We start from the raw sequence: 11,443 nt of genomic DNA on the forward strand, positions 1-11,443 counted from the left end.
CCTCCAAACCCCCACAACCCCTCTTTCCCCACTCTATTTTCCCACCTCCCACTGCATGACACATTGTCAAGAAACTATAGCTGGTGGAACATCAGACATTGCACGTTGAGTGAACGTTTGTACGACCATGCTAGTCAAGTTAATTCTGCTGATAGCCCCTTTCGCTTGAGCAAATCACAAGCATGCATTTCTTATTCATCATATATCTGCATCATGACTAAATTATGAGCGCCAAAATTGTTGCATTATTACTTGCATACATAACCAAACTCAACAATATTTGAATTGCACGTCGGATCTGCAAAATATCCCCTTGGAATTATATTGGAAAATCAAATCCCCTTTGCACAAGGTAGAGGGAATTTTGACATTGGTGAAGCAGACAAACCAACCAATACTGAGGCAGAAACAAGCTAAAAAGTAAAAAAACAGGACCACAACAAACATCCCTGTCTCCCTAGTCTTCTCCTACAGCTGATTAACTTTGATCTTTTCAGCCTCTTAACTCAAGAATTTCTGAACTATGTACAGAATGCTAGTATATGATCAGTTGACCCCAGGTTCCAAAATCGTACTCCAAGCCTCCTCTAAGAAAAGAACTACTTGTATCACTCTGCTTTATGGGGTGGAAGTAGATTAACGGCACTACTAGTCATTGAAGAACGAGCCTTTGATACTTGGCTTCAGTTGAAGAATCAGAGCCTTCAAAGTAACCCCTTTTCCTGTTCATTCTGCCACAGTTGTTAATGTTACTGTTATAGGCAGCAATGGTGAGTAAAGAATCTTGATTTAGGGAGTGACCCGATAGTGTTGGAGGTGTAGGTGGTGGTGGAACGACCACCGGTGGCGGTGGAATCTGGTAGGAGTCGAGTGGTGGTGGGGGGTGGCGCCACTGTGGGAGAGGGCCAGCTAAAAGAAGTGTCTGAAGCAACGGTCCAGCTTTCATAACAGCTTGCAAGAACTTCCCTTTTTCAGGCAATGGCCTGTCTGTCAAAATAGGCAATGTTGGGTCTAATTCTGTTGTGGGATGTTGTGGTTGAACTTGAAGCTGATGAGTCAATTCCTGCGGCGGATTTTGCTCAATAATTGGCGATGAAACAATGCTTTCTTCGCAGTCGGAGGAAGAAAAGCCGTTGTTGGAGTCCATTCCTCCTCCTCTTCTGGGCTCATCTTCGATGCTTGAAATTCCAGAGAGGGGTGCTGATTGCTGATTCTGGCGCTGAAGCATCAGCTGCTGCTGCTGGAGCAGTAGCTTATCAAGCACAAGTCTTTGGCATTGTTCTTGTGCTTCATCCCTTTCTTTGATGGTTCTGCTGAGCAAATCTTTGAGCTGAAATAGCTGATCATCTCTCATTTTGAGCTCCTCTTGTGCTTTTAGCCTTGCGTTCTCCAGCTCCATAGTAGTCAGCAGAAGTGATTGCCTCAGTTCATCCATGCCCTGTTTCAGCCAAACAAACATCTTTAGTACACATTACAATTCTCGTCAGATCAAATGAATGGATTGAAGATATAAATAATGCCTAACCTTTCCTTGGTAGAAGTAAGCCCAATTCAGAAGAGGACCCCTCTGGTTTTCCATAGTGCTGCTGCAGTTGTAGCAAGTTAAATTGATGATGGATAAAGTTGAAGCCTTGGAAGGGAGAAAGACAAGGGAAGTCGGGTGGAGGAGGCCTAAAAGAGGAATGTGTAATTAATAGGAGTGATAATTGTGGTCATTTTATAAGGACTTGTTTGTTGTACTGTAGTCAATTGCATGCTACTTGCGCATTTGTTTGTGTTACATTTTCCTCCCCCCGCCCTCCAAAAGAGTGGGTGTATAGACTGTGGAGTGGGAGAAAAAATGTAGAAAAGGCCAAGAGCAGCCTACGGGGTTGGAGGAGACCCAAAGGCCAAGAAACACATTTGATATTTTGATCTGACTGGGTTTTTTAGTAGTATTTGTTTTGTACACTCAACAAGTCAGTCAGATGGCTCGACGCAGCACATATAGTACGTACTAGTGGGAGTAGAGTATCTATGTGTCCATCTACGGCAGAACTGAGAATTACACATCAGCGCCAAATGCGGGGGTAAAGACAGCCTCTTGATCGTCTTGCACCAATCACACGACAATTCTATCCTCCAAACCGACTATGTCTCTGTGTGTGTGTATAGATATATATATATATATATACGTTTTTATTTTATACAAAATTTTAAGAATTTAAGAGTCGAATTAGAAATATCTCGACTATTTATTTATTATAGACAAAACTATATGTTTATATTCTACACGTAAAAGAAAATAAAAGGGATACTTTGGCATTCGACATTAAATTCCTGCAAGGTTTCTGCAAGGTTTATTGATGTTAAATGCATTTTTTGTTGGCTGATGGTAGTTGGTTTTGTTTCTTTCCCATGTCTAACAAAGTTTATACTTGTCATTCTAGTCAAACCCAATTGGGTTTGTTTGGATAGAGGATTATTTGTCAAAATTTATTTGCTTACATCATCATTATAATTTTCAACACACCTTTTTATCTTCCCAATTATCTTTTTATCTCACATACATCACATCTGAAACCGTGTTACAGTAAAAATATCTCAAATAATTTACAATACAAACAGAGCAATGGAACCGTGTGCTGCTAGAATTGGGATGTTATTCAAAGAGATTGTTATTAGTTTATGTCTTTGATAGTTGTATGCTAATTTCCCCTCAAATGAGCACACATCTTTTTCGGTTATGACAAATCGAGAAAGATCAAGGAAATTGATTAGTAATCAATTGCTAGTGGAAGAAAGATAACTGAAGTGGATATGCATTACTAGGGTTGGAGCATTCCTTGAGGGCTATGGAACACTTTCTACCTTTTTGTCACTCCAATTTCTATCTGACTCCCTCTCTCGTTCTTTTAACTTCTTTGTTACTTAAATTGCACTTAAAAGAGAGTTAATCTTTGACATTAGCTGAAGCGGAACCCACAACAGCATATATAATTATCGATTGATCCACGGCCAAATGATGCTGCTCTAACAAACATTCTAGTGATTTGAATGGATCCAAGTTTTACTTGGTTCTGCATACATATCTATTACCTTACTAGTATTATTCCACTTGACTACCAAAAATCCAAAATTTAACTTCTACGAGTCAGTAGAAAACGTCTAGTCTACTACACTGCTGTCATTTTTACTATTCTTTTTTACCAGACGATAAATCCCAAATAATATTTCGCTTGTATCATAAACATATTTTCTAACTCATATTTTTATATTTTCAACCATTTTTTTATCTAACATACATCATATTACAAAAGTTGTTACAGTAATTATTTCAAATAATACTCCATCCAAACAAACAAACAACCACCTTTGATTGTTCTTTCTTCTTTATTTTCTTGGATAAAAGAGCATTGATTGGGTACTGCAGTGCATTATACTTTCCAATTTTATTCTTATTGCCGACAAAAAAACAAGGGAGAAAAATTTTGCAATTGTTTTAGAATAGTACAATGCAATTATATAAAGATGAGATGAGCAGTCTCCTCAGTCCTCAGAATATCGTAGACTTTGTAGACCATACGAGTATTATACCGCCAATATGAGGTACACAGACACATCCTTTTCTACCAGAAAGAAAATGTATAAAATTCGTTCTTAAAAAGTTAAGTGAGGAATTAGGTGGGTATCTTTTACTTTTTGCCTAGAAATTCGAGCTAACTTTTTTTGTTTTTGGCTTAAAAAAATGTCCCGTCAATTAAACTTCTTTGATTAATTAATTATGTGGAAGTGGTTATACCGTCATGTTATGTCTTGGACTCTCTACTGTGCTTTAGAATTTCTGCAACAGTAATGAGTGAGAGTTCCAAGTTTAAATTAAGTAATCTACTAGCCCCCACGGGTTGCTCGGGCGGACTTCGCGTTCCTTAGTTAAGGCGCCGGTCCTGGGTTCGATTCCAAGCTTGGGCAGCTCGGGGTAACATTCCTGAGGATCGGTGGAGTCCGCTTTCCTCGGGGTTGATGGGATTAGTCGGGTGGTCACGGATACCCCCAACTGAAAAAAATATATATATATATATATATATATATATATATAAGTAATCTACTACACTTGTTTGGTACCTTTAGCATGCTATGATTCCCATTTCCCAGTTGAACGGAAATGACACTTGCCAAGCGTTTAAAGTTTTATATCAGAATACATCTCAACAAGTGTCCGATGTACACTCGTCAAATATACTCATCAGCTATATATATATATATATGTAATTGAAGAAATGAGTATTATATCTATCCCCAAAAAGATTCGAGAATTGCTTTGTCAAATCTTATAGTCATTTTGAGATGATTTTTAACACCGCAAGCGCGTTAATACTTGTTCAATATATGAATCACTACTAATTTGTAACTCAAACCGAAAAATCTAATTTGGCTACAAAGGGAAACATTCTACACATCAACTCAATGCAAGGAAATTGATTAGTAATGATAGTCTAATGTGTAACATCACCGAATGGCTATATTTGACTCGAGTACTGATGCCTCCATGTGCTTTTCCCAACATAAAGTTGAAGGTGGAAGTGAATAGCATACAAACCCTTCAAAATGCAGCCTGCCCTTTTCAAGTTCTATCTATTTCTCCTCCCTTCATTTTCAAAACCATTTTTTAAAATCTTCTTTTCACCTGTCAGTCAACATAAGTATGTACGCGATTGTCAGAAAAGGATGCTGGGAAACACCAAATTTTCCCACCAAAATTTGGCACAAAAAAGACCCATTCGAGGGCTGAAGTCTTCTTTCATGGAAAATTAAAAAGCATTTCTCTATGATTGGAATATTCTTCCATACTCACTCTTGTAGAAAAAGTTATTCACTCTCTACCTACTAATTATCCTCTCCCTCGACATTAATTATTTACTTATTTAAGATATAGTAGTGTGTCCAATTAACTCATGGTATTGAGTTAATTATTTAAAAACGACTTTTAGTTTACTACTTCCTAGGTTGACGACTTGTTATTCTGCTCATTGTGAATTATTGGTCTATCCGAACAATTTGGCTATTTAATACAGCATGTGCATCAGTAATTTCAAGATAAAAGATTTTACAACTACATATTAATAATGTTTACGGCATGCTTTATGTTCTTGGTAAAGTTAGCAGCTCAACCTAGCTTGCTTTGATAGTTGTAATCCTCAGTGTTTTCTTAATAATCTAAGTGCATGTATAATGTGCAAATTGGGATGAAATCTTTTTTTTTTTTCTTCAGTACTCTTTGATGTACGGTTAACTCGGTCAGATGTTTTACTTGTCATTCGAAAAGACCTTAGGCTGCATTTAGTTTCTTTATTGCAGCAGTGTTTCGAAAATCGGACCAGACCGACTGATCGAATCACGAACTGTCTATGCCTCCAATCCAATTCAATTAATAATCTAAAAAATCAATTGAATCAGTCAAACTCGGTCAAGAGTCGATTGAACCAGTAAAATCGATAAAAATCGAGAGGTTCAACCGGTACTAATTAAATCTTTATTCTCTAAGATAAATATTTTAGTTTTATTCAATATTTTTAATACTAAAATGAATAAAAAATTGTTAAACCTTTGAACTGGAGTTGAACTAGTCGAACCGTGAATCGGATGGATTTTTCGGTTCACTCTCCAGTCCGAGTTTAAGTGTTTGGATAGAGTATTATTTGGAATAATTACCGTAACACTTTTGTGATGTGATGTATGTGAGATAAAAAAGTAGTTGAAAATATAAAAAAAAAAGTATATTGAAAAATATGTTTATGATGCAAGTAAAATATTATTTGAGATAATTCAACAATCAAAACGCACTAATTAATATAATCCTTTACTGTCAGAGTTGTGATTCTCGCCTTTAAACTCTATGTTGGTCTTGAGAATTCTTGGAATTACAAAGCACTTGAGAAATTTTGTCAAACAATTGGGTTTGTTTGAATTGTAATCTTTTTCTTTAAAAAAAAATTAGTTGCTAATGGAAAGGATCATTGGAGCACCCAGAACACGGAAGATTATACAAATGCAATACCATTTTTTTCCACTACTATTTTGTAGAACCTTGAATCTTGGTTGATTAAAAAGTTTCAGGACCTCAATCTTAACTAGGATGAAGAGTAACATCAAACATGTAGATCCTTTTTAAGAATCTTGAAATGCAATATTAGGCACTCGTAACAAAACTATCATATCAAAAGACATTATTTTATAGGGAAAATGATTGGTTTCATCCTTCACATTTCACAAAAATATTCTTTTCGTCCCTCACTTTTAAAATGAAGCAATTTCGTCCTCGACATTTAAACACTGAAATTATTACATCCATGAACCCAAATTTCAATCTGAATCAAACCACCAATCAACCTAATTACAAATTTTGGAGGTGTAATTGGTAGATCACTTGGTTAACTCAACTTGATATTCATGTGGAATTTAATGAATCTAAAAATAAAAATAAAAAAAATAACATAAAAAAGAAAGATTAATCTTTTCTACATTATCATTGTATGCACTGACGGTTTTATGTATCACCATATCATTTTAATTTAAATTTAAACACCAAATTTTATATTTATGATACACATCTAAATTCGCAAGCGGATATACTAACGGTGCATGAAAAAATGTATCAAAAAAAAACTCTACTATTCCAAGACAAAGAATGGCCTTTATGTTATAATTTTTATTTTTTTGGTTTAATAAATGTCATGTGAATATGATGAAGTTGACCGAATGATCTATCAATTCTATTTTCGAAATTTATTACTGGGTTATTGGATGGTTTGATTCAAATTGAAAATCAAGTTCAGGAATGTAATAGCTTTAATTTTTTAATGTCAGGGACGAATTTGCTTCATTTTAAAAGTGAGAGACGAAAAGAATATTTTTGTGAAATGTGAGGGATGAAACATGTCATTATCCTTATTTTATATGAACGTAGCACTCGTTAAGAGAGATTTCAGATGTTATATTTTTATAAAATTAAAATTAATTTGAAAAAAAATGTCAAAATACAGTAATAATAAATGTGAATGTGTGAAATTACATGATAAATTAAGTGTAATTTAAATATGCTTACGAGTGCCGAGCCAAATTAACACCCGTTACAAGAATCATTTTCGTATCATTGTGTATCTAGAAAATTAGGCAAAGAAACCATCAAAACCCCACCATCAAATAGTCATCGGATGTCCCCGAAGAGACATCATCAATAGTTATGGAAATGCTTGTGTTCGAAGCAAGAATAACCCGTCTATGTCGGATAGGTGGTACCTTGTCAATCGAAACGCAAATGGATTTTTTCGTTCAGCCACAGAAGAAAGGATGCGAGTTAACTGAAGAGCCTTTGCATGTCACTGTATCAAAGCTTTTTCTTTTCGTCCCCTTCCATTCCAGGGCGTGGTAAAGACTGTGTCTGGATAATAAATTATTTACGAAAATTTATTTGCTCGTATGATAAATATATTTTTAATTATTTTTATATTACATACATTATATAAAAAATATATTATAGTATTTTTTTAAAAAAAAATTATCTCACATAATATTCTATGTACAGTCTACACACATATTTTTGGTATTAGAAGGTTAATTATAAGTTTCACGCAGAAACTGAAATGTAAAGAGGGATAAACAAGTGATGGATTAATGGCAGTAAAACTGTCCACCAAAAGGCAGACCACACCAAAATCTCACCAAATTCTTAACAGGTCTTAATCTATTGACTCTGGTTCAGTTTACAATTTAAATAGTGCTTAAATCTTTTCTTTTTTGTTTATCTTATATAGATAACTCAGTTTCAAATTTTCAATTGGACGGCTATAAAAAAATCTGAAAGATTATCCAATTGTACCCTCTTTTATCAGACATAAACTCTTAGCCTCTATATATATATATACTTTAGGAATTTCGTTTTAAGAAGTCATACACATAAAAATTGACTTCAGTCTCATTTGGATTGCCATCTTTTTAAGTTTGTTTTTTTTTTAGAAAATTATAGTGTAATAATGTAATATATGTGAAATAAAATGACGTTTGAAAAATGTATTAACAAAATATTTTAAAATTTTTCTACCAAAACTATCAATTCATATTCTTTCATGTTTTAGTAACATAGCATCAACTATGTGGAGCTAAGAACAAAAACTTTTCCTTCCTAGGTTCTGACCGTCAAGCCTTTCCTATTCCTTTTCTCCCTCGTAAGATTTGAAGACTCGAACACTTAAGAAAAAAAAAGACTGTTTAATTGAAAATTGATTTTTTTTGAAAAAAAAAAGACACATATAATTTTTGAAAGAGACGGCTGAGATCAAAGACGAAATGACGCGACCCATTCAAACCGTTGAAAGCGCAGGTGCGCCGGACGCAGCAGGGCAAAACTGTGAGAGTTGAAAATTGCAAATTGCCGGTCACCATATGGGGATTGGGGACCCCACCCGCAATCTCACGGTAGTACAGAGGGCAATGAGCAAAGCAACTGACTCCAGGAAAATCGAGTCTTAAATCCGTGTGGGCCAGTGTGTTTTCTGTGAAGCTTTGTGGGCCCCCGTCATATGAATTTAAAAGGGAAAAACAAAAAAAGTAGTAGTACTATAGTAGTGGTGGTAGAATCCATTCGAAGGCGAAAGTGTTGGGGATCCAAAGTCCATGCCTATGGTCTCTACCTGCCTTCTTATTTAGGTGAGTCGTCAATTTTTAGATCAAAATCGAAGGGAGAATCCCAAGTCATTTCTCCGAACAAAAGCAAAGCCCAAAAATCTATACTAAACTCCAATAAGAACTCCACTAAATACATCATATTCACGAGAAAATACTACTATTTCTTGTATGGTGTTACTCTGTGCTACATTATTCTTAAAGAAATGTTAATTGTACTCCAAAAACTAAACTAAACTAGAAATTTTATGGCGGTTCTCGAAACAACTACTAGTAGTTGGTCCAGAATCAATAGAGAAGCTTCTTGTGAATATATATATAAGGATTCCATTTGCATATTTACATACTAAGTGGAGTCCACTTGACACGTTAAATAAAATCAAGTGGAATTCTCGTGTGTTCAAGTGGATTTTTGGATTCAACTACTAGATATACTTAATAATCGCTCCAGATCGATTTTTTTGGTCTAAATAAAAAAAATTAAATCAACAGTTTAAAATTTATTGAGAATAAAGAATTATAATTGTGCATATTGACTGTGTGATTTTATAAGTTTATATATAATGGACATTTCTGTCTCTGCATGAGCATGTTTCAACATAAAATGTAATGACTATTCAAAAATGTTTTTTTTTTTTTTTGCCAAAAATCTAAAAATCATGATGTATATGTACCCAAAAGCAAAAGCATAAAAAAAAGGGAAAAGTAAAAACACGTGGATGACCCAAGAAATGATGTAACGCGTTTTCTTGTCTCGATGTGGTATTGGACTCAGTATAATGATGGACTAATATTACTTTTGTCCCTACCAATGAGAGGTATGAAAAGTAAATGTATCCTTTCTTTGTTTTCTTCACTGTTTCCCATTCTATGGCAGGAGATCTGCAATCGGCTTGAATCTTGACGAGGGTGTATCAGTATAACTAATTGAGTTCCCAGTCATGTGGAATTCGGATTTCCAGAAGTAAGTTGCATTCAGAAACTGGAATCTTGACAAGGGTTTATAACTAACTGAGTGCTAGTCCTGTGGAATTTGGTGTTCAAGAAGTATAAACAAGATTGGAGGCACTTGGCTTAATAGGTGAAAGCAATTAACATTTGAATTTTATGAAAAAGACTAAAGCATTTCATCCTCCCTTATTAAAGCAAAAGAGGAGGGGAAGTGTTTGAGATTTTTCTTAAAGTGATTAATTGCAGAAGGTGATTTGTAATTGGAATATAAAGGTTGTGTTTGGATTGCATTTTCCATGATTTTTTATGAAAAAATTACTGTAGCGATTTGATGTATGTGAGGAAAAAAGGTAATAGGGAAATGTGATCACGGAAAACGACGTAATTTTCCGACGAAAAACCGCAATCCATCCTCCCTTTTATTCTTTTTTTTTTTTTTTTTTGGGGGGGGGGGGGGGAGGGGTTCATTTTAGTACATTGCAGTGATGTAATTGGAATATAAATTGTACATTTAAATAGTCTTAAATGGGATGGAAGATTACTTGAAAATTATTTAGGCTAACATTATAGCACATTCTATGATGCGATACATGTAAAATAATTAAAAGGTGATTGAATATGATGCAGATAAAATAGTCTAGTGTATTTGGATAGAAAATTATTTGGAATAATATTTTTAAAAAATAGCATAAGATTTTTTATAATGTAATGTATATGAAATAAAAAAATAATTAAAAATATTAAAAAGTAATACAAAAACATATTTGCGGTGCTATTAAATTTTTTTTTTGCCAATAGAGCTCTATCCCAAAAAAGTGCACATTCACGTACGAACTCACTCGTCTAACCAGAACTCCTTTTACCAAAAAAACAAACTTGCCTAACCATCCTTCCCCCGTCTTACAAGTTACAACCTGCACGTTCGTGTAGCCAGCAAAAATTATATGCATATTCAGGTGGACAGTGTTTTGGGATCTGCGACTAGGGTCATCACTCATCATATCAGCTTTTTCCTGTTTTGACCAGAAAGCTATGGTATACTTATTTATTTTATAGCATCGATAATATTTTCATAATCTAATCTGTCTTAATTTAGAGAAAAAAAGTCTAAAGAGACTGTATATAGGAACCTGATTAGATCAAATGAATACTTTAATATCTCCTTTAAATTATTTTTTTTATTATAAGTGAAGTTCGAACCCCTCAATTTACAATTAAAGGAGAGATTTAATCCCTTTTTAACCGCCATGAATTCAGTGGTTCTACGGTAATACTTAAATGGAGCCAACGATCATGTAATTATTGTTGCATTCGGGGACAGGTGCCCAACGCTGCAGCCTTTTCTGCTATCTTGTCCAATCTTATTTATGACAGATAGTTGCATGGGCTACAAGGTTCAGTTCAAACACTTACTCTTGGCAAGTACAATAATGTACCATTATCAGCCCAAACCAATTCACATTTAGCAAACAACAACCTTAAATAGTAAGCCTATTAAAATGTCACATTAACCATGTTGCTTTCTATCCAGCCTATAATTTTCTGCAACCCCATCTCCACCCCACCTACTAAAAAGAAAAAGAAAAAGAAAAAAATGATCTAACTAAATTTACCCCTTTTTCAATATATGTATGTATGTATGTATTACAACTACACAATCAAAAATGAGGGAGAATGAGGGTTTTTTCATCTTAGGGAAAAAAAAAAAAAGACGAGGGACAATGAAGAGTTGCTGTACTGTTATAGATGGTGACATGAAGTATACACACATTACACAAAATCAAAACCAAATTGACATAACCATAATCTATGAGTGCAGAAGAGCAAATAT

At 34.5% G+C, this 11,443-nt stretch overlaps 1 protein-coding gene across 1 annotated transcript; it reads right to left on the minus strand.

Annotated features, from left to right (window-relative positions):
- Positions 1–297: 297 nt before the first annotated feature.
- On the minus strand, positions 298–1,985 carry LOC113778091 (protein enabled homolog). Its single transcript, XM_027323366.1, has 2 exons — positions 1,526–1,985; positions 298–1,438 (listed from the first exon to the last, which is right to left on the minus strand). The coding sequence occupies exons 1-2, from the start codon at positions 1,577–1,579 to the stop codon at positions 653–655; spliced, it is 840 nt and encodes a 279-aa protein (XP_027179167.1). The 5' UTR covers positions 1,580–1,985; the 3' UTR covers positions 298–652.
- Positions 1,986–11,443: the final 9,458 nt, after the last annotated feature.

Source organism: Coffea eugenioides, chromosome 1, assembly GCF_003713205.1.
Source record: "Coffea eugenioides isolate CCC68of chromosome 1, Ceug_1.0, whole genome shotgun sequence".
In the NCBI taxonomy this organism is placed as follows: Eukaryota; Viridiplantae; Streptophyta; class Magnoliopsida; order Gentianales; family Rubiaceae; genus Coffea; species Coffea eugenioides.